Source organism: Mandrillus leucophaeus, unplaced genomic scaffold (genome assembly GCF_000951045.1).
Source record: "Mandrillus leucophaeus isolate KB7577 unplaced genomic scaffold, Mleu.le_1.0 Scaffold324, whole genome shotgun sequence".
Taxonomy (NCBI): Eukaryota; Metazoa; Chordata; class Mammalia; order Primates; family Cercopithecidae; genus Mandrillus; species Mandrillus leucophaeus.
Genome location: NW_012103410.1, coordinates 196,426 through 220,721, shown reverse-complemented (window position 1 = coordinate 220,721; position 24,296 = coordinate 196,426). Strand labels below are relative to the sequence as shown.

General features: G+C 37.1%; 1 protein-coding gene across 1 annotated transcript in view; it reads left to right on the top strand.

Annotated features, from left to right (window-relative positions):
• UBR3 (ubiquitin protein ligase E3 component n-recognin 3 (putative)) overlaps positions 1-24,296 on the top strand; it is a 250,132-nt gene that overhangs the window by 54,355 nt on the left and 171,481 nt on the right. Inside the window, exons 9-13 of the mRNA XM_011988165.1 lie at positions 5,286-5,465; positions 6,501-6,634; positions 14,585-14,671; positions 23,194-23,259; positions 23,348-23,437. Coding sequence (XP_011843555.1) covers positions 5,286-5,465; positions 6,501-6,634; positions 14,585-14,671; positions 23,194-23,259; positions 23,348-23,437 — 557 coding nt within the window. The remainder of the gene's footprint in view (positions 1-5,285; positions 5,466-6,500; positions 6,635-14,584; positions 14,672-23,193; positions 23,260-23,347; positions 23,438-24,296) is intronic.

Genomic DNA, 24,296 nt, shown 5'->3' with positions numbered 1-24,296 from the left:
GATTGCCATTCTAACTGGTATGAGATGGTATCTCATTGTGGTTTTGATTTGCATTTCTCTAATGACCAGTGATGATGAGCATTTTTTCGTATGTTTGTTGGCTGCATAAATGTCTTCTTTTGAGAAGTGTCTATTCATATCCTTTGCCCACTTTTTGATGGAGTTGTTTTTTTATTGTAAATTTGTTTAAGTTTTTTGTGGATTCTACATATTAGCCCTTTGCCAGATGGCTAGATTGCAAAAATTTTCTCCCATTCTGTAGGTTGCCTGCTCACTCTGATAAGTTTCTTTTGCTGTGCAGAAGCTCTTTAGTTTAAGTAGATCCCATTTGTCAATTTTGGCTTATGTTGCCATTACTTTTGGTGTTTTAGTCATGAAGTCTTTGCAGCAAAATGTTTTAAATTCATAATTGAGAAAACAAAATTTCTAAGTACCTGTTCTTTTAAAAGAATCTGGAGTCCATTTTCTTCACCAGGTGATTTAGCTGTGCTTATTACATACGGTTTGCATTTGGCCTTTAAGGGAGAATGTTTGGGAACAAGATGAGTCTTAAATCTGCCTCCCATTTTTTTTTTAAATGGTAGCTTTCCTCAGTTTTTATATTCATATCCTTACCTACAAGTCACTCATTAACCTACCTCATTCTAGTGTTCACTCCCATTGTTCTATTGAAATTGCTGTCTACAAAATTGTCCGTGACTCATGTAGCCATATGTCCTAGTTTTCCGAGAATAGCCTTAAGTTGTGCCTGTTAGTCTGATGTAGTTATTAATACAATTTCTTTTACGCTCAAAAGTGTCCCAGTTTATATGATAAATTATGTGGTTTACCCTTTTTGTAAACTACATGTTGAGGAAGCCAGTGGTCATAGTTTAAACTTTACCTTGCTTGATTTTCAGTCGCATTTCACACTGTTGATTCTCTTTCTGTGGCCCAGCACTCTTCTCTACTTATCCTATCAATATTGGTGTTTCTTGGCACTTTGTCCTCGTGGCTCTGCTTTTCACACTTTTCCCAGATTTTTCTGAAATGATATTATATGGTATCAGTTGCTTTTTTCCATATGCTTCTAATGCAGTTAGTCTTTTCTGGAAATTCTTATATAAATTGAATTTTCAGCAAACTGAAATAAAGATTGTTAAGATCTTTAAATATAATTTTTTTTTTAGCAGTAAATTACATTATTTCCAGCCAAGGTCTAAAACTATCTTTAGAAGTCTTCAAACTTTGCCATACTATTTTTTCCTCTTTCAGTAGTAGCATAAGATATTATGATATATATTTACTGCTTTTCTAAAAGTATCATAAGCTTTTCCCATTTTTACAGTAAGTATTAGAATAAACCTTAACTATACTGAACTACCCATAACTAGCCACAGATACTACAACAGGATCTCTGTACTTTCTTTTTGTTTTTTAGCAGCCTCTATCTAGCCTTGGCTTGAATTGTTGTTAGATGATATTTTAAAATTTTATCTATACTTTTAATAAATACAGGAGCTGATACAATGAGAATTTGCTTGGCCACAGCAATAGCTGAAGACTAAAGGGAAACAGCCTTATAGTAGTACGTGATTTCTACCTTATACTTTTACTTTTTTATATTCAATATTATACCATATGCTTTGTGGTTCCAAACATAGCTCATAATTTTTCATGTCCCAGAATTTATGTTAGAATTTGTCTTTTGAAACAGTCTTTGTAAAATGGAATCTAAAACCATGTGTTGCATGACATGGGAATGTCTGTAGATGCTCATAATCCCAGATTGCCTTTCCTTCCTGCATATCAAGCTACTTATTGAACTATATTGTTTGGATGTCTATAAACACCCCAAACACACAATGTTCACAGCAAAGACTCATTATTGCTCCATTAATCTGACTTCTTTTACATTAACTTGTGTGTGTGTGTATGTACATGAGCACGTGAATGTGTATTTTGATTCCAGTGTCTAACCATTCTAAACAGTTGTGCAGCCTAAAAACCTAGGAGTTGTCTTTGACTTCTTTTTACTCCATGCAGATATAGCAGACGTTACCAACTGTCCTTCAAATCTTTAGAATATCTTTACATAGCCTCTTCATCACTGCATCTTTTTGCCACCACCACAGTTGAAGCCATGGCCAGCTCTAAGCCTCTTATCTCTTCTTGTTGTCACTCTCCTTCAGTCACTTTTTATATTACACTTCTTATAATGTTCTCTCTCCTAAAACCCCCTAGTGGCTTTCCATTCTCTTCATGTGAATGCTAAAGTTCGGATGCTGGTTTATAAGACCCTGTAACCTCATTTGTACCATGCATCCTCTGCATTCTTTCTTCAAGTGATTCTAACCTTTTCTTATGTACTGCTCCTTCTACCTATAGCACCATCTACTCCACCATCACTACTTTATCTGGCTAATCCTAATTCCTGCTTTATTTTATAGGCCTCAGTTTAAACTTCACTTCCTCAGGAGAGTCTTTTTTTTTTTGAGACGGAGTCTTGCTCTGTCACTTAGGCTGGAGTGCAGTGGCACAATCTCGGTTCAGTGCACCCTCCGCCTCCCAGGTTCAAGCAATTCTCCTGTCTCAGCCTCCCGAGTAATTGGGATTACAGGTGCCCGCCACTATGCCCAGCTAATTTTTGTGTTTTTAGTAGAGGTGGGGGTTTCACCACGTTGCCCAGGCTGGTCTCGAACTCCTGACTTCAGGTGATCTGCCCACCTCGGCCTCCCAAAGTGCTGGGATTACAGGTGTGAGCCACTATGCCCAGCCAAGTCTTTTCTTGAATTGTAGTCTAGCTTTATTTGTTTTTTTTTTTTTTTTTTGAGACGGAGTCTTGCTCTGTCGCCCAGGCTGGAGTGCAGTGACCAGATCTCAGCTCACTGCAAGCTCTGCCTCCCAGGTTCACGCCATTCTCCTGCCTCAGCCTCCTGAGTAGCTGGGACGACAGGCGCCCACCACCTCACCCGGCTAGTTTTTTGTATTTTTTAGTAGAGACGGGGTTTCACCGTGTTAGCCAGGATGGTCTCGATCTCCTGACCTCGTGATCCGCCCATCTCGGCCTCCCAAAGTGCTGGGATTACAGGCTTGAGCCACCGCGCCCGGCCTATTTGTTCTTATGACTCCCTGTACTTTTCCCGTTACAGCCCTTATCACACTCTGCCTTCTTAGGTATTAATCTCCATGAAGACAGAGATCATCTAAATCTTGATTTATTTACTACTTTATTCTCAGAGATTAGTTGAAAACCTGACCCTTAGTAGGTGCTCAATAAATATTTGTTGATGAGTGAATTTAATTTAACACTGAATCATTGCTCTTTATATCTGTAATGAGGAAAGTACCAGTTTGAGTAAAAATAGAAGTCCTAATAATTTTATTTCATTAATGATTCCAAGGCGTTTTTCACAAGAACAGTAGTATTTAAGCAATGTTAGGAAAATAGTGAGTTTGATTAATTATATTCTGCTTATTCATCCTCTGGTTTCAATTATATACAACAGTGATTCTCAATTTTTAACTTAAAAAAAATCCCAACATTCCTTAGCACTGTCGCATCAATATCAATGGCTCACTAGCTCAGAAGTGGAACTGTAGTTGTCAGTCATGGGGGTGCTTTTCAGAATCTCAGGGGTTAGTATAAATAATTTGTAAGAAGCCCCTAATCCTTACTTCCTCATTGAGTTAGACCCTCCCTTGTCCATTGAGAAGTACTGAAAGAGAGTGTACTTAACTTCAGTGGGCCCTGTTCTTAGATATTGTTAAACTTATTTAATATTTCGCAAAATAATTGTGTGGACTGAAACCTAAGTTTAATGTGTGGAAATTAAAAAGTGCAGTAGAGGCCTTCCTGACTGATGAGTATGACAGGTAGGTAGGTAGTTGAATAAGTTGGTTAAAGTGAGGACTCATTTAAAAAAATGGTATGAGCTGGGTGTGGCGGCACACACCTGTAATCCCAGCTGCTGAGGAGGCTGAGGTGGGAGGAATGCTTGAACCCAGGAGTTTGAGTCCAGCATGGGCAACATAGTGAGACCCCCATCTTTGAAAAAATATATATATACCTTAAACATTGTATTTTAACTTAAAACACAGAACTGCGTGTTCATTCTCCAGGCTTTTAACTTTGGGCAAAGTATTTTCAGGATATGGTTTCCTTGACTGGAGTTCTCGTTCATCTTTTTTATAAATAGCACATCTATGAAGCATCATCTGTGGATTCTAATTTTAATCTCTTTAAAATAGAGTTAGAATATAAAGCAATCTGAGTGTAAAATATACTTATAGGTTTTATGATTTTTCTGTCCCAAGGTTTTTTAGCTTTTTTTCCTGGCACTTGTTTTTATTTTATTGTCTCTCAAAAGCATATGATTCAGTTTCTGTAATACCTCTCTGTGCTTTCACATGCCATTAGTTCATATACTTTTGATCTAAATTGTGTAATTATGATAAAAAGAACAATTAGCATAAATAGAAACAAAAATTGACTCTGGGTAACCATACACCCCAGCTTCTGTACAGGGAATGAGCTACGAGCCTTGAGCATTCCATGTATTATGGGTATTAATATGCTTTACAATGGGAATGGAAACTTCCTAGTCCAGTGAGTCAGTGAAGTTGGAATAGGTTAAAGTGAGCTAATACATATATACTAATAATTTTTAATGCTAAATATTTTGTACAAGCCTATCCCCCCACCACCCCCAACGATGTATTTAAACTACTTTTTTTCCACAGCTTAAGAAGTTGGTGTGTGTGTGTGTTTTTCTTTTTTTAAAATGTGTTTTTTCTTTTATCTTTGAGTAGTTTGCTAAAAATTGTATTGATGTATTCTTTGAATAGAAGAAAGGAATTAAATGTATGTCTCTTGAAATCATACAGATTTGATTGATAAGATGAAATGAGATTAATCTAGGGGTAAAAATTTTTTATTGATTGGATCAGAAAATATTGCATTATATCATTAGAATCAAGAAAATAAGTTTTTATAAACATACAGCTACTTCAGTATCATGTCATATATTGGACATATGGTAATAATTACTATAATGATGTGCTAAGTACTTTTTGTTAATGCTTCATGTAATTATTTTAAGATGGATGTTTTTATTTTCCACTTTATAGATGAGGAAATTGATTCAGAGAGTGTAAATATTGTGCCTAAAGCCATATAGGTATTAAATGGAAGGCTGGGGTTTGAATTTAGGTATATCTGATTCTAAAGTGTATGTATTCTGTATTATTTGTTAAGCTTTTAAAAAAATCTTATGACTTTTTGGGTTTTGTATGTCTTTTTTTAGATGAAGAAAATAGTTTACATGTGGTAGTGAACTGTGGAGAAGCATTACTGAAGAATAACACTTATTGGCCTCTTGTTAGTGATTTTATTAATATTCTTTCTCATCAAAGTGTGGCCAAGAGATTTTTGGAGGATCACGGTTTGTTAGTTACATGGATGAACTTTGTATCTTTCTTTCAAGGTATGAATTTTACTGGTACCTTTGTTAATTTTTTGGTTTACAAAATTCCTAATGCTAAATTATTAAGCATCAATTAAAATATAATAGCATATCATTCAGACTACATATGAAATATCTCTATTTTAATTGGTATTTGTAAGTACTCTAATAAATTGTTCATAAAACATACCAAGGAATTAGGAAAAGTGTCAAATGATTGGAAAAGAAACGGGAGTATAACTTTTTTAAGCATTTAAAAAATTTAACTTAATTTTTTTATTTTTAGTAGAGACAGAGTCTCACTATGTTGCCCAGGCTGGTCTAGAACTCCTGGGCTCAACCAATCCATTTGCCTCAGCCTCCCAAAGTGCTGGGATTACCAGGATTAGCCACTGTGCCTGGCTTTGAAGCATTTGTAACCATTAATCTAGAAATGTGAAATCTATTCTCTGAGAAAGATTCATAACACATAAAACTTTCAAGTAAGATCAATTAAAATTTTTTTCAGTGGCTCACGCCTGTAATCCCAGCACTGGGAGGCCGAGACGGGTGGATCACGAGGTCAGGAGATCGAGACCATCCTGGCTAACACAGTGAAACCCCGTCTCTACTGAAAAACAAAAAAATTAGCCGGGCGTGTTGGCGGGCGCCTGTAGTCCCAGCTACTCGGGAGGCTGAGGCAGGAGAATGGCGTGAACCCGGGAGGCGGAGCTTGCAGTGAGCTGAGATCCGGTCACTGCACTCCAGCCTGGGCGACAGAGCGAGACTCCGTCTCAAAAAAAAAAAAAAATTTAATTTTTTTGACTTTCTTATTAAAAGATATTCAGTTTGTTACATGAGACAATTCATAACATGTTTCTAAGAAAACTTAGTTTGTAAAAAATTCTGAAAGGACTAGATTGTTTCATTTTTAGTCATTTGCTTCTGTATGTACTGTGTCAGTAATGCCGTTTGTGTGCATAAATGTGTTTGGGACTGGGAACTGTTGTACTTGATATTTAATATGAATGTGTGCTTCCACTTGACAAAGTTTATATCTGCTTTAATTTTTGCAAGGTATGAACTTAAACAAGCGAGAACTAAATGAGCATGTGGAATTTGAGTCTCAGACCTACTATGCTGCCTTTGCTGCTGAACTTGAGGCCTGTGCACAGCCAATGTGGGGGCTTTTATCACATTGTAAAGTTAGGGTATGTTGGAAATATTTTTGTTAATTTCTGTGTTTATTTAAGAAAAAGACTTGTGAAAAATATTGGTTTGTTCATTTATATATAATGTGTAATGTTTAATTTTGTTTCAAATTGAATTCAACTTTATGAAAATTGACCCGAGACGGTAATTTTCATTCTTAGGCAGTTTGGAATTCATTATTATCAGATTTTTCCAGCCTATTGCTATTGTGAACAGTCTTTGGAACTTCATTAGTCTTCCCATTCATCTTTATTGTTTCATTTATTATCAGTTACCTAATGCTTCTTATCTTTCAAGGAGTAGGATAGTCCTCAATGTTACACTTTCAAGATTCCAAGGACAAAACAAGTATAAATTTCAAAAACCTTCCAGTGATTGTTATATAATGTATATTATAATATATACTATTATAAGCATTGGTTTGATGGGTCTCCAGAAACTTTGGGCAATCCAGACAAATGGAATCCCTGACCCTATTAAACTGAAGACTTGACTAAAATTTTGATATATGGACACCATGCAGTTCCAGCCTATTGTCCTGTACCAGTAATCATGCTGGACAAGATTTTGTAGTAGACATATTTTGAAGCCCTGGGTTCTAGTTTTGGCTCTGCCTCTTTTTTACTTGGGTGACTTGGTCAGCTCATTTAAAAATATTTGAATTTCTCAGTCTGTTTACTGACCTTTTAAAAACAAAGTGAAAGAGAAATGGACAGTAAGTCTTGCTCTTTGTTATTGTGAAGCTCTCTTCCATCTACCACTTAAACGTATGTGTTTCTTTAAGTAGATTTATACTGTGTTTTGTTAGTTCAACCATTGCCTAGATGCAGATGACTCACAACCTTGTTACAGTCTTAATAGATTCAAATTTCTTTTTTTCTTTTTTTAGAGGGAGTCTCTCTCTGTCGCCCAGGCTGGAGTGCAGTGGCGCCATCTCCGCTTACTGCAACCTCCATCTCCCAGGTTTAAGCAATTCTCCCGCCTGAACCTCCTGAGTAGCTGGGATTACAGGTGTGCACCAGCACACTTGGCTAATTTTTGTATTTTTAGTAGAGACAGGGTTTCACCATGTTGGTCCGGTTCAAATTTCTAACAGGTCTGATTATTAATGTAGATCCCCTTGTAGGTACATGAATTTTCTCAGGTTCTGAATTAACTTTTAAAAACTATCTGTCCATACTATATTTCCTTTTGTGCCCTTATTGTCATTTAATGGTATCTTAAATTACTTAATTGTCCATTCTGGAAACTTTCTTCCCTTGCTGTACTAGTTGTGTTCAACCTGTAATCAGATACTAAGAATCTTTCTTTCATTCCAGAAATATTCCTCTCCTGTTTTTTTCCTTTATTTCTCTGTATTTTAAAAATATGGATTATTAATGTATTTTAAAAATGTGGATTATTAAGGTAACTTCTTAACTGGTTTTCCTATTTCTAGACTCTTTCTACTGTCACCTATCTCAATACCAAACTTACTTTTCTAAGCTCTATAAATCTCCCTCTCCTTTACTTAAAAATCATTCAAGTTCTCATCACTTTATAGGATAACATCTATTTTTCTTCTAGAGACATTTAAAATTCTCCACAGGTTGCCCTCAACTTGGCTCTCATAATTCATTATCTTTTATTTTGTATTTTTTGAGATGGAGTCTCACTCACTGTCGCCCAGACTGGAGTGCAGTGGTACGATCTCAGCTCACTGCAACCTCTGCCTCCTTGGTTCAAGTGATTCTTCTGTCTCAGCCTCCCAAGTAGCTGGGATTACAGATGTGCACCACCATGCCTGGCTAATTTTTGTATTTTTAGTAAAGACGGGGTTTCATCATGTTGCATAGACTTGTCTTAAACTCCTGACCTCAGGTGAACTGCCCACCTTAGCCTATAATTCATCTTCTTATACCACCTCTCCCTCCATACCTTTATTGGATTGATTATTATTCCTCAACGTGCAGTGTCCTTTCTTGATTCCTGTGCTTTTGTTCAAGCTAGTCTCTTTCTTTGGCATACACTCTTTCATTCTCTTTTGTTGGCTCAGTGTTTTTCTTGCATGAGAGTTATCTTGGAAGCTTAAAAATTATGTATGCATGAGCCCCACTGTCAGAGGTTTTGATTCACTAGATATGCAGTGGGACCTGGGTAGTGATTCTAACCAAAATGAAGAACAATTAATATTAACTCTTTGAAATTTTAAAGTTTTCTTCAAATATTCTGAAGACTCAGATATATAATCTACTCATTTATTCCTCCAGTCAGGTTGTTTTCATAATGTACCTTGTTTAATTTCCACTGTAGCATTTATCAAGAAACTGTCATATAATATGAGGTTTGTTTGTTCATTTATTCAAAAAATATATGCCAGACATTGTTTAGATGCTTAAATTTTTGGTACTGAACCAAATAGATACAGTTCTTGCTCTCATGGGTGAGATAAACCTTGAGTAAGTAAACACATCTGTTTACTTCACAAGCTTTCGTAAAGTGCTTTTTGGGAAAATAACAGGTTGTTATGAGGGAGAGTAATGAGTATGAGGACTGATGATTTGAGTATCAGAGAATGTCTTTATGAAGAGACAATATGAAGGGCCTATCTCTGTGAAGGTTAAATTGGGGTTAGTGGTAGTCGCGCGGGAGATTAGAGGGAATAGCCTACCTTCGGTAGGAAAGTGATTGTCCTTTTTTTTTTTTTGAGACGGAGTCTTGCTCTGTCTCCCAGGCTGGAGTGCAGTGGCACGATCTCGGCTCACTGCAAGCTCCGCCTCTCGGTGGTTACGCCGTTCTTCTGTCTCAACCTCCCGAGGAGCTGGGACTACAGGCCCCTGCCATGACGCCTGGCTAATTTTTTGTATTTTTTTTTAGTAGAGACAGGGTTTCACCGTGTTAGCCAGAATGGTCTCGATCTCCTGACCTCATGATCCGCCCGCGTCGGCCTCTCTAAGTGCTGGGATTACAGGCGTGAGCTACTGCGCCCGGCCGTGATTGGTCTTTTTAAGGAATTTGTGGCTGGAACCACAGAGTAAACAAGGTGGAGTTGGAGAGAGAAGCACAGATCAGATTATTATTGCAGATATTCACAGATCATGTTAAGGACTCTTGGATTCAATTTTAAGGAGAAACCACTGAAGATTTTTAAGCAAGGGTTTAATGTGATCAGATTTACCCTTAAAAGATCATTCTGTTCCTGGAGAAGACTGGATTTGAGCAGGAGTAGCGTGGGTGGGAAGCAGCAAAGCCAGGAGTAAATAGACCAATTAAGATGCTACGATAAATTGATCTCACTTGTATGTAGAATCTAAAAAAGTTGAACTTATAGCAGTAGAGAGTAGAATGATGGTTTCCAGAAACTGGGGCTGAGGGAGTGGGAAATGGGGAGATTTTGACTAAAGGGTACAAAGTTTTAGCTAGAGAGGAGGAATAACTTTTTGAAATCTATTGCACAGCATGGTGACTGTAGTTAATAATAATGTATTTTACATTTCAGAATTGCTAAAGGAATAGGTTTTTAATGCTCTCACTACAAAAAATGATAAGTGTCTGAGGTGATGGATATGTTAATTAGCTTGATATACTCATCCCACAATCCTTGTGTGTGTATGTATATATATGTGTATATATGTATGTATGTACATGTGTGTATGTGTATATATATATATACACATATATATATATCTGGAAACATCACATTGTACCCCATAAATAAATGTAGTTATTATTTGTCAACTAACAGATGCTATGACAGTAGTCTGAACATGAAATTCAGGTAGCATATATATTTGATATATATATATTCAAAGTGTATTTTGGATATTCAAGATGTATTTTTGAGGTAGCATCTACAGGCTTGGTGATGGATTGTACATTATTGATGAGAGAGAGAGACTTTTGAGTTACTGTGTATGGAAGTGCTATTTACAAAGGTAGTAAAGATTGAGAGAATGTCAAGTTTAGAGAGATCAGAATTAGCTTTAAATAGGTTAAGTTTGAGATGCCCGTGAAATGTCCAAGTAGAAATAGAGAATAGACAGTTGGATATATGAGTCTCATGCTCAAAAAGTAAGTCTGGACTGAGGTTATACATTCTAGACCCTTTGACATATAGAATATATTTATCACCAAGGGATGGAATGAGATTAAATAGGGAGAAGAGAGATGTGAACCCCGAAGAAAAAACTGACATTTAGATATTAAGGATAGGGAGAAGAGAAAAATCAGAAGAATGCCATGTCATGTATGTAAGCCAACAGAAGATACTCAGTAAAGTGGGTTGATATGATATTGATATAAAAAGATCAATATTTTAAGAAGATTATTCTGACTACTGTGTTAAAGATGAATTTGAATTATGAGGCTGAGGTTATGTTTATCTCTTTGATAATGAAAAATTATTGTTTCTGGGCAGTAGTTCATATTTCAGCTTTGAAGGCTAGAATTACAATGCAGTATGGTTCTCCTAATCTATGAAATAAAGAGAACAGAGAGAAAACAGGCTCCTGTTGTCCTGGCAGTATCAGAGAGTAACTTCTCAGTTATAGGAGCATCTGGTTCCTAGATAAGACATTCTCTTGGTGAACACTTACACTATGTGAGACATTGTTCTAGGCACTTTTCATATATTCTTATCTAACCTTCATTGCATCTCCTCTAAAGTACATGGCATCATTCTGTTCTTTCAGAGGTTAAATAACTTGCTTAAATTCACATGCTATAAGTAGACACTGAATTTGAAAGCACATTCATCTGATTTAAAAACCAATGTTCTTTATCACTTTGCTATAGTTGTTTTTTAAGCAAGAATGTCCAAAGCGTTTTAGCTGCAGTGCTGTCAGGGTTTAGAAGTATAAACTAGAAGAAACACTATTGTTTATAGGAAAAAAAATGTTATTTCTCTGTTTAAATTTTCTACTGTAAAATATAAAACTTAAGGATTAAGTAATTTAAAAGGAAACTTCACTTGATAAATTACTGTCTTTGTATGATTGCATTGAATGCTATTTGATTCTTGAAAACATTAAGGGCTAGTTAAAAAAAGTAATACTACTGAGATAGCTCAGTCAGTACAGCATCATACTTTTAATGCTAATTAACTAATGACATGAAGATTGGATAAGAGGATGACACGTTTCTAGAATTTTACTGATACTTGCTTTCTAAGGAGAAAATTAAACTGCAAAATCTTCATCCGGTGGCAACTATAGGGTACTACAGACTTGATAAAAGATTAATGTGGTCTTGACTCTTTGGAGCACTTAATTACTTGTCACACATAGTGTTAACCTATGATACAGAGCATTTTATGTACATCATTTCACTTGCCTCTTCAGGACAGTACTGGGAAGTAGGTTGTATTATGCCCGTTTTTACATGTGGAGAAACTGAGACTCATAAAATTTAAGTAATTTGCTCAAGGTCATAAAACTACTAAGTTAGCATGCATACTGACTTTTTTGGGGGTTGGGGAGTGGTAGTAGTGGGAAGATAGGAGAGAGACAATCAGAACATGATTATGAAATATGCTGTATTTATGAATGGAATTAACTGGTCACCGTTTTAAGACTCTTAGTACCTACTTGTCAAATTGTTCTCCAGTAGGTGGTGCCAGTTTACATTTGCACTAAGATCCTGTAATGGTACCCCATTGCCCAAATGCTTGATGAAATAGGAGAACATTTGGTTTTAAAAGTTTATTTATCTGTGAATTACCTGCTGCTTTAGTTTGGTTATGACAGATTATTTATGAAAACTTATAAGTGCCATTAATTTGTTTTCAGTGAGAGGTGTGGAATAGAATGTATAAAATAATATTTTATAAATATAAATCTCATATAGCATAGATTAAAACAGGATGAGAATGTTAGTAAGGTGACCAGGTAAGTGATTTTGGTCTGTATTGTGGCAATGGAAATAGGCATGAAGCTATATGATAATATCAAGCAAGAATTGACATGACATGGAGATGAGTAAGGTGAAGGAGAAGTCAAGAATGAATGTGAGACTTTCAGCTTTTTAAAAAGGCATGTTTATATTATTTACATAGGTAGCTGATGAGTTTAACCCACGTGGCTTTGATGCTTTCTGTACTTACACATTATACATTGATACCCCAAAATATCTTTTTTTAACTTAAATAAAATTCACCATTTAACCATTTTAAAGTATATACTATTCAGTGGTTTACAGTGTATTCACAAAGTTTACCACTACTACCACTATCTAATTCCAGAGTATTTCTATCACCCCCAAAAGAAATTGCATACCTCCCAATTCCAACCTCCCCTCATCTCTTGGAAATCACTAATCTACTTTCAGTCTTTATAAGTCTGCCTAGTCTGCACATTTCATATAAATGGAATCCTGTAATATGTGGCCTTTTGTGTCTGGCTTCTTTCACTTAATGTAATGCTTTCAAGGTTCAGCTGTGTTGTAGCATGTCTCAGTACTTCATTCCTTTTTCTATCTGAGTAATATTTCATCATATGGATATACAACATTTCATTTGTCCTTTCATTAGTTGATAGATATTTGGGTTGATTCCCCTTTTTGGCTGCTATGAATAATACTTCTGTGAATATTTATGTACATTTTTTGTGTGAACATATGTTTTCAATTCTCTGGAAATACACATAGGAGTGGAATTACTTGGTTGTATGGTAACTCTATATTTAACTTACCAAAGAACTGCCAAACTTTTTTTTTTTCTTTTTGAGATAGGGCCTCACTCTGTTGCCCAGGCTGGAGTGCAGTAGCGTGATCATACCTCATTGCATCCTTAAACTCCTGGGCTCAAGCAGCCCTTCCACCTCAGCCTCCCTCCCAAGTAGATAGGACTATACATGCATGCCACCACTCTTGACTAATTTTTAAATTTTTTTCGCAGAGACAGAGACTTGCTGTGTCCCAGCTGGTTTTGAACTCCTGGCCTCAATTGATGCTTCTGACTTGACCTCCCAAAGTGTTGCCATTATAGGCGTGAGACACCGTGCCCAGCTGCAAACAATTTATCAAAGCAGCTGTACCATTTTACAGTCTTATCAGCAGTATATGAGGATTCCAATTTCTCTGCATCCTTCCTAACACTTTGTTTCCTTTTTTAAAATTATGGCCTCTCTAGTTGGTGTGAAGTGGTATCTCATTGTGGCTTTGATTTGCATTTTCCTATGATGTTGAGCATCTTTGATTGTGCTTATTGGTCATTTGTGTATTTTCTTGGAAGAAATGTCTTTTTAAATCCTTTGCCTGTTGTTGTTGTTGTTGTTGTTGTTTTTGGTGAGCAGGCCTATCATTATTTCTATTTCTGTTTAATTTGGAACTCACCTATTTTGGTGGATCCGTTTTACCACAAAACATTGTAGTTGTGTTTTACAGTACTCTTACTTCAAGTGGCACACACATCATGTCTTTTCCCTAATTCTGTTGTAAGTCAAGGTATTCACAGGTTACTTACAGTCCGCATATGCTCTGCCCTTTCTTTTTAATTGTGTAAAATATACATAACATTTACCACTATTTTTAGCTGTGAAATTCAGTGACTTGAAGTACATTTACAGTGTTGTACAACTCTCACTACTGTCCATGTCCAATACTTTTTCATCAGCTGCAAAGAAGCTCTGTACCCATTAAACAATGACATTAGGGAATTTATAATAAATTGGTGGAGGGGGTCTCCTGAAATGGAGTCTGATTTAAATCTATTTAAAATCTATTTCAGCTTTCATTCATTTTTAGAAACATATTGTAAAAAAGGAAGCATATCGACTTATTTAATTTTCATATTTGTCACTGGTTGGTTATGAAGGGACAGTTTCTTGAAATGGCAAATATAATATTGAAAATGTTTACGTTTTACCATTTTATGTATATACAATGCATATAATGATTATGTATTACATATAATTTAATGTTGAAAATATATGTTTATATATTGTACATTTATTATATATAACTTACTATTTTAGGAAACTCAAGAATATACCCGAAATGTTGTTAGATATTGCCTTGAAGCTCTTCAAGACTGGTTTGATGCTATTAACTTCGTAGATGAGGTATGTATATTTTCTGATGTATGTAAAGACATTTAAGAAAAGTGTTAGATTTCATTTAATGTTGAAAATAATACCTTTTCATAGGAGAGGGGAGGAAGTAATGAACATATTAGGCTTTGAAAAAGAGAAACCCAAAGGGGAGACTAATTCTTTAGTTCTTTGACATTTAGGAGATTCTGGAGCACACTAATATGTCTGCTTATTTCCTAGAGAAGAGTGGCATGATTTGTTTTTCCATTATGAAGTATATATGTTTCATTATTTCTTATTGAGTGAAAATTAGTTTCAGTTGAATATATAAAAGTGACAATGCAAGTGTGAATAGGATAGGGGAGATTAATGAAAAGGGTATCACAACTCTATTAATTGGACAGTGTTCTGCTTGTCAGAGTAGGAAAAGATGGGCTTGAACAAAGGTGATTATTGTTAATAATGAGAAGAGCTGGCACAGGACTTGGTATGTATGAATTGAACAAGTAATTGCTTTTATTAGTCAGCCAAGTTTACCATCAGAAGCTCCTTCTATTCCTCTTATGAAGCAGGGTCAGAATATGCCATATGCAAAAGAAAGACCATGTTTCAGACAGCTCACCCCCACTTCGTCTGGTTTCTGAACCCTGGGCACACAGAACATTGCTGTGTGTTTGTGTATATGTGGAGGGTAGGCAAATTTTATCTCTTGTGTGTATGTGTGTTTTTTTCCCTTTCTGTTTTAAAAATTTTTGACACAATCACAAATCTATTGGAAAATTGAGTGGACAAAGAACTTTCTATTCTTGAACCATTTGAGAGTTCAGTTGTTGACTTGATGCCTCACTACCCCCATGCATTTAAGTGTTTCCTACAAACAAGGATATTTTCTTATATAGCCAGAATGCAACTATAAAAAATCATTAATATATTATTAACATTTAATTCTTATAACTCATTTATGTTTTATCAGTTGTCCCATGATATCTTTTATAGAAAAAGGATCTGGTTCAGAATTGCATTTTGCATTTTGTTATCATGTCTCTAATCTCCTTCTGAGACATTTTCCCAGTCTTTCTTTGCATTTTAGGACAGTGACTTTTTTTTTTTTTTTTTGAGACAGAGTCTCACTCTGTTGCCCAGGCTGGAGTGTGATCTCCGTTCACTGCAACCTCTGCCTCCCAGGTTCAAGCAATTCTCCTGTCTCAGCCTCCTGAGTAGCTGGGATTACAGGTGCGTGCCACCGCACCCAGCTGATTTTTTAATATTTTTAGTAGGGACAGGGTTTCACCATGTTGGCCAGGCTGGTCTGGAACTCCTGACCTCAGTTGATTCACCCGCCTCAGCCTCCCAAAGTGCTGGGATTACCGGTGTGAGTCATTGCTCCTGGCCAGGACAGTGACATTTTGAAGAATGCCTCTCAGTTTGAGTTTGTTTCATGATTAGATTCAGATTATGTATCATTTTCAGGAATATTACAGAAGTGATGTTGTAGTCTTTTCATCGCATCCTATCTGGTGGTTTGTGATTTGTGTTCTATTACTGATGATGTTCCCTTTGATCACTTGATTAGGGTGGTACCTGCTAGACTCTTTCATCATAAAATTACCCTTTTTCTCATGTAATTAATAAAGTATTTTGTGATCCAGTTTTTAATTCATTCATTTATTTTTGTCTCTAGAGATTCATAGTTTCCATTTTATTCAATGGGTTATAAGCTATTTCCGTCATTATTTGATGCTCAAATTGCTTCAGATTTGGCCAGTGAGAGCCCCTTTAAGCTTAATTTCTGCTTGTCCCATCATTTTTTGAGAACTTCCATGTTTTCTGGCCCATCAGGATGTTTCAGACTCATAGTTTCCCCATCCATTCCTGGAATCAATCATTTCTTTATGGATCCCTGGTTACTTTTAGTGTGGAACAATATTTAGAAAAATCTAGGTGCTACATGTGCTCATTGCTATTGGTGTATCACTGCTCCCAGGACTTCACAGTGAACAGAGGAGTGTATGTATGTAAGTACATATACATATTTGCATCTATATTTATTTTTTTGTCTACAGTGAAATCTATGAGTTCAAACTGATATTTTTAATTCAAGTTTAACACCGTAGGATTTATTCTAGTTTTCTTCAATAGTGGAAAACCTGGCTTCCGTTATCTTTAATATGTTTACTTATCTATAAATACATATTTATTTATGACCAATCTCACATATAAATATGAGAAGCGACTCTCATCTCAGTTGCCTCTCTTTCCCCTGCATGGATGCCTCTTTTCCCTGCTTTGACTCTGAGTCCTCATCCTAGTACCCCTTTTCCCACACGTGGACACCCTCCTCATCCTGCTTGGGCTCTGACTCCCCACTTTGGACTGCCCTTCTGTGGAGAAGCCCTGTTCACCCTCTTTGTGCTTGAAATTCCCGCACCAGGCTCTTCCTGTTTTTGGATGTCCTCCTCATTCTGCCTTGGCTCTGATGCCTCCTGCTGGGCTCTTTGCACATGTGGATAATCTCCTTACCCAGCTTGGATTTTGATTCCCTATTCCAGGCTGGCCCTCTGTATTGTTGCCCTCCTTACCTCAGTCAGGCTGTGATTCCCCATTTGGAGGCCCTCCTCACCCAGATTGGCTCTGATGCTCTACACTGGGCTGCCCTGCTGTGTGGGTCCCCTTTGACTCTGTCCACGTCTGATGCCCTGTGCTAGGCCACACCCCCTATGCCTGAGCAACCCCTGACATCTCAACCCCTCGATTACCCCCAACAGTTGCCCTCCTCAGTCTGAGCTCTGACTTCCCTCTCAGTTTCCTAACCTTTAGATGCTTATTTTACCATGCTCCCTCTCTTTACCTTCCAGTGGCTTTAGGAATGGTTTAGGAAGGGAAGAACCCTTTGTTATCTTTAATTCTAATCCCTCCTTTCCTGAATTAATTTTTCTTTACCTCTCATTACCCCTCCCCCAACATTTGTGTCAGCTCTTAGCCTTCAACCTGGATTTTGTCCATTTGGATTTTGATTCTGCCCTGACCAGCTCATCTTGATTCTTTGCTTTGTGTAATTGTTGGTCTTTAGGCTTAAATTCTGTTTACATAAATGGTAATAGGTCAGTGTTCAGAGAGAATATTCTCCAGCCTTCATGGAGCTCCATCCCACTTCCAGCCTGCTTCCCTCCTTCTTCAACCTGTCCAGGGTCAGTCCCTCAGCTGGAGCTTTAACTGAAGCTTTTCTCAATCCAGCTTTCTTTGGTGTTTGAAACTTCAGGAGTTATTGTTGAAATAGTAGCATCACTAAGGCAGCAGTAAGATTGAACTGGGGGAAAATTATACAAAAGAAAATGATATTTAAATTAATCATGCTTGGAATCAGGAGTATAGTGAAGGACAGTTAGAATCATGTATGACATACAGAGCAGCTGAACTCTAGGAAATAGTGTATTTGTTTTTCACACAGAAATATTTTTAGGAAGATATTGAATGTTCTCAAAAATTTAAATGGATTCTTAAAAAAGTAGAAATTAAGGATAGAACTTAAGGAATCAAATAATATGTTATTTATTTATTTATTTTTGAGATGGAGTTTTTGCTCTTGTTGCCCAGGCTGGGGTCCAGTGGCACAATCTCGGCTCATTGCTGCCTCCACCTTCTGGGTTCAAGCAATTCTCCTGCCTCAGTCTCCCGAGTAACTGGGACTACAGGCTTGTGTCACCATGCCTAGCTAATTTTTGTATTTTTAGTAGAGATGGGGTTTCACTGTGTCGACCAGGCTCGTCTCGAACTTCTGACCTCAGGTGATCCACCCACCTTGACCTCCCAAAGTTCTGGGATGACAGCCGCGAGCCACTGTGCCTGGCCCATGTCATGTTTTTATATGGTGCTAAAGGTTTTATTATTCCTCCTCTTTTTTGTCATTGGGAAGTGGAGATGCAGAGACATTAAATGACTTGCCTATTGTTATGTAGCAAATTATGGTACTTCTGGGTCCACAGTCCACATTTTGGAACTCCTTGTCTGGTAGTGTTTTAACTATATTGGTTGTTGGCAGTGGAAAGAGCTTTAACGTCAGGCAGATTTGAGTGTAAATTGTGACTCTGCCATAATTTAACTAGCTATGTGGCCTTGGATAGATTTTTTTAGATTTAATTTTTAATATATTTTTACTTTTTTTTTTTTTTAACCCTGCTGAGCCCATTTCCTCATCTGTTGAAGTTGGTAACATTAACCAGTGAGGATTGACTAAGAGGCACATATTACATGTGTGATAAACATTAGTTCTTCTTCCATCCTCCCAAAGTGTTGAGATTACAGGTGTGAGCCATTGTGCCTGGCCAATAATATGTTTTGAACTGAAGTAAGCCAAATCAATCATAAGAAACAGGGGATGGAATACATTTTCCTATAAGATAGGCCATTTAAGAGTTCTTAAAAATATGAATATCATGTAGGGCAACAATTGTGAATTTGTAGCAGAGTGGGTTTGGCTAGAGTCCTCTGGTAAGAGGAAAGTAGAACATGCATTCATATAGCAAATATTTATTGAATGTTTACTATGTTGTAAACATAGGGGATATAGTGGTAAAACAGTCCCTAACTTAAGGAAGTGGAAGACAAGTGTATGGTTAATTTGATTCCTGTGCTTCTGTAAAGTTGTGACCAGGTGCCATGTAGGAGGATAAAAGGGAGCACCTGACTTAGCCTGAAGAACCCAAGAAAAGCTTCTTAGTAGAAGTGTCAACCGAGCAGTCTTAAAGATACATTAATCCAATGGGAGAAGGGATATATAACATTTGGGGCAGAGGGAATAGTGTATATACAAAGGCACAGAAGCTTAGTAAGTTAGGGGCAGTACCTATGGTGCATGAATTTGTGTGACAGATGAGGCTGGAGAGGTAAGCTGTTTCTTCTCAGGAGTTGGAAGGTTATCAGGAGGCTAAAACCATAGGGAGTCATTAAAAGATTGTGAGTGGAAGAAGTTCAAGATTAAATTAATATTTAAGTAAGACCACCTTCTGGCAGCATATAGCGGGTAATAGAAGATATGTTAGTCAAGGTTCTTTTAATGCAAGGGAAAAAATAATTTAAAGCAGCCTGAGTTAAAGAAGCAGTCATTTATTATTAATACATAGGGGTGTCTCAGGGTTAGGGCACCTGGACCTCAGGGATGGACTGGAAATCTGAATAGGAGCTCTTGTCGCTTGCCTTTGCTTTGCCCTGTGTGTATGTGCCTCATTTTTTCTTCCCTTCCCGTACTTTGTCCATGTGGTGAAATACTGCCTTCTTATAGTTACCTAATGTTACCATTTCAGGCATACTCCCAGATTGTCTGTGAATGTCCCTGAATCCCAGTTCCAATTTTTTAAGAGAGAAAATCATTGCTCAGGCTGGGTCAGATGTCCCCTGCCCTGCCTGCAGTCAAATATGGCTACTATAAACTTGACTGTCAGGCCCCAATCTCTGTGTGTGGTTGAGGTGGCAGAGAGTGGGAAAGGGAGACACATTCTGAGAAGATGGGAAGCTTGTGAGCTAGGCAGACACCACAAAAGGTGTTTTATGGAAGATAATAGTAGAAGTAGCAGTTATCACTGAAACCTAGGCTCTAGGTGTTGAGTGCCTGAGCTAAGGTTAGTTAGGTGCAGTGTAGACAGAAAGAAGAAAGGGGATTTAAGAGATTATTTAAAAAATAAGTAAACATAATTTGATACCTCATCAAATATAGGAGGCTTGTGAGAAGGAGGAAGTCTACATTTCATATTTAAATTACTGGGAATCTAGAGAAGAAATATTGAGGAGGATTGAGTTTTATGGCAAAGATACTGAGTTTGGTTTGAACACACTGTATTTGTAGTCCCATGGAATATTAAGTATTGATGTTCAGTAGACACCTGAAAGTGAGATTTGGAGTTCAGGAGTGAGATTTCTGCTGAGATTTGGGAGTCAACTGGGTAGAGTTAGCAGCTGAAGCTGTGTATCTGGATAAATTCACATATAATGAGAAGACTGTAGAGTGAAGAATGGAATCCAAGGACTATCAGTATATATAGGAATAGAAGAAGCGCTTATCAAGTAGCCAGTCTGTGATATTAGACAAGGAAGGAATATGGACTTTAACATTATGGAGAATGTGAATATAGGATATGCTAAAGCCCTGAAAGATAAAATAGAGTTCATGGCTTACTAGTTAATAGCAATATGTACTGGGTACTGTGCTGTTTTACTTATTTCTCGCAGCTGCCCGACTCTTTATTATTCCTACTCTAAGGACCAGACAGCTTAGGCACAGAGAGGCAACTTGCCCAGTTTTACAGGTAGGTGGCAGAGACAGGATTCTGCACTTAGGGCGCAGGCACGGTGGCTCACGCCTGTGGTCCCAGCACTTTGGGAGGCTGAGACAGGTGGATCACTTGAGGTCAGGAGTTTGAGACCAGCCTGGGCAACATGGTGAAACCCCATCTCTAGTAAAATTACAAAAATTAGCCGGGTGTGGCAGTATACGCCTGTAGTCCCAGCTACTCAGGAGGCTGAGGCAGGAGAACTGCTTGAACCCGGGAGGCAGAGGTTGCAGTGAGCTGAGATTGCGCCGTTATACTCCAGCCTGGGGGACAGTGCGAGACTCAAAAAAAGAGTCTGCATTTAGGCTGGGCATGGTGATTCACGTCTATAACAACACTTTGGGAGGCTGAAGTGGGCAGATTACGTGAGCCCAGAAGTTCGAGAGCAGTCTGGGCAACGTGGCAAAAACCCTGTCTCTACCAAAAAATACACAAATTAACCAGGCATGGTGGTGTGTGTCTGTAGTCCCAGCTACTTAGGAGGCCGAGCAGGGAGGATGACTTGAGCCCTGGAGGTGGAGGTTGCAGCTAGCTGTGATCGTGCCATCATACTCCAGCCTGGGCCACAGAGTAAGACCCTGTCTATAAAAAAAAAAAAAAAAAAAGAGTCTGCACTTACCCAGTCTGCTTAATGCCTCAAAGGAAATAGAGAGAGATTCTGACTTAGCTAGTTAGTGTAGAATATGTTACTAAGATGATTATGGTAATGGAGAGCAGACTTTTTAAAATTTTATTTTTAATTGTGGCAAAATACACATAAAACATAAAATTCACTATCTTAATCATTTTTAAGTGTACAGTTCAGTAGTGTTATGTGTATTTGTATTGTTGTGCAGCCAATCTCCATAAGTTTTTTGTCTTGTAAAACTGAAACTATGCTCATTAAACAGCTACTCCCCATTTCCTCTTCCCCCAGCTTCTGGCAACCACCATTCTACTTTGTATCTCTATGAATTTGGCTGCTCTAAGAACCTCATATAAGTGGAATCATATAGTTACTGTTTTTTTGTGACTGGCTTATTTTACTTAGCATAATGTCCCCAAGGTTTATTCATGTTACAGAACATTGTTATCATTTCTTTTCTTTTTATGGAGGGCAAACTTTTATTTGTTAGAACACATTTTTGTAGCCTTTACATATTGAGGAGGATGTTATTATCTTATTGGTTTTGAAAAAAATAATTATTTCAGGGATGGTGACATATTTAGACTCCTTATAACCTCTATAATGATATGACATTAGCATAATTATCTGAATGTCCGGTATAAAAATTTTTAACAAGAGAATATTTACTAAGAACTTAAAAAGCATTAAAAGCAAACAACACCTTTTTAGTTTTTAACTCATTTGTTTAAGAAGGACAGCTGTGGTATATTTTTGCCCTGCCCTGTAGTAATTTTGTGATCCATGGGATTCACAGATTTAAAATACAGTTTTTGTAATATTTACAGGAATGCGTAACGTCATTCACATATTTTTTACGAAGTTTTGTATAGAGGCTGGTTGTTTGGTACTGATTGGAAGCATCTTATCCAACTGGTGAAGGAATCTAACGATGCGCTGCATTTATACCTCTGTTTAGGGATTTGGTCAGAGTCTTCTTACTGTTTTGAATATGACAGTGGAGTCCAGATTAGCTCCCCGGTTCACTACTTTTGAATTTTAGGAAGTTACTTAAGTTTTCTAAGTTTGAATTTTGCTACTTGTAGAATGAGAATGTTAGTAGTTCCTACTCCATAGCATTCTTCTGAGGATTAAATGTGATAATGTGAATAAAGTGCTTAGCATGGTGACTGGCACATAGTAAGTGTTCAATGAATGTTATGTGTGACCGTTACTCTTATTACTGTCATGATGTTTGGTATACATGCATTTGAAGAGTCCCAAATGGTCTCTGTAGCTGGAAATCCATTCCATCCCTTGTTTTAATAATGATTATTTGCTTTGGCTAAAGTGAATTTAGGAAATATTAATCTGTGCTGGATGCTTCAGAGGATTCAAAGTTGAGTAGAATACGATTTCTGCCTTTAAGAAACTTATGCTTAAGTGTTTAAAATGGGATAATTTTATCTGTAGTGATTTTAGAATCTGCATCTTCTAAAATGTTAAGTTTTGAATTTAAAGTATAGGAATAAATCCAGGTGAGAGTATGGTTTAAACATTTTACAACCATCTTAAAATTTCTGTAAAATAGTCTTTGACTTATGGATTTTGTTTGTTTGTTCCAGCCAGCACCTAACCAAGTCACTTTTCATCTGCCACTACATCGTTACTATGCTATGTTTTTGAGTAAGGTAAGACTGTCATTAAAGAGTTCTGTTCTTTTTTTTTTAATTTTCAGAAATAAGAATTGAATTAGTAACTTTTTAATTATAATTTTAGGCTGTGAAATGTCAAGAACTAGATTTGGATTCTGTTTTACCAGATCAGGAAATGCTAATGAAACTAATGATTCACCCACTCCAAATTCAAGTATGTATTCAGGCATTTAAAAAGTTTTGAAGTGGATTCCTTGTTTAAGAGATTCTTCTTTTATTTATTTGCCTTTCATTGTTATTATAGCTGAGATGTTTGAAAACTTTTTAAAAAAAGTTGTTATTGTGTTTTTGCCAGATTATATTTAGGTATTTTTTCATTTTATGAGATTTACTTTTTAGTTTTACTTTTTCCAGGAATTCTTTTCATGATATTTACTTATGGGGTGGTATTTAACATACTATATAGCACTGTTTTGGGAGTCAGGAGATCCGAAAGATTCTAGCCTTGGTGCTACCACTGTTTTATTTTCCACAAAGTTTAGGGTAATTCACCTCCTTGATTCTTAATTTCCCTATCTGTATAATGTGAGGAGAAAGAAGAGAGAAGAATTAGCTTAGATAAGCACTGTGATTTCTTTTAATACCAACACTATAATTTGGCAGGCCAGCTTTTTATATACATTAGAGGGACTTGCACTTCAATTTTTTTTTCCTGGCAATTTTAGATTTGTTAATTATAATATTATTGAACCTGAACTCTGGGTGTTAGGAAACAGATAAAATTATGACTGCTTGAAGCCGGGAGCGGTGGCTCACATGTGTAATCCCAGCACTTTGGGAGGCCAAGGCGGGCAGATGACGAGGTCAAGAGATTGAGGCCATCCTGGCCAACATAGTGAAACCTTGTCTCTACTGAATATACAAAAATTAGCTGGGCATGGTGTCATGTGCCTGTAGTCCCAGCTACTCGGGAGGCTGAGGCAGGAGAATTGCTTGAACCTGGGAGACAGAGGTTGCAGTGAGCCAAGATCACGCCACTACACTCCAATCTGGTGACAGAGTGAGACTCTGTC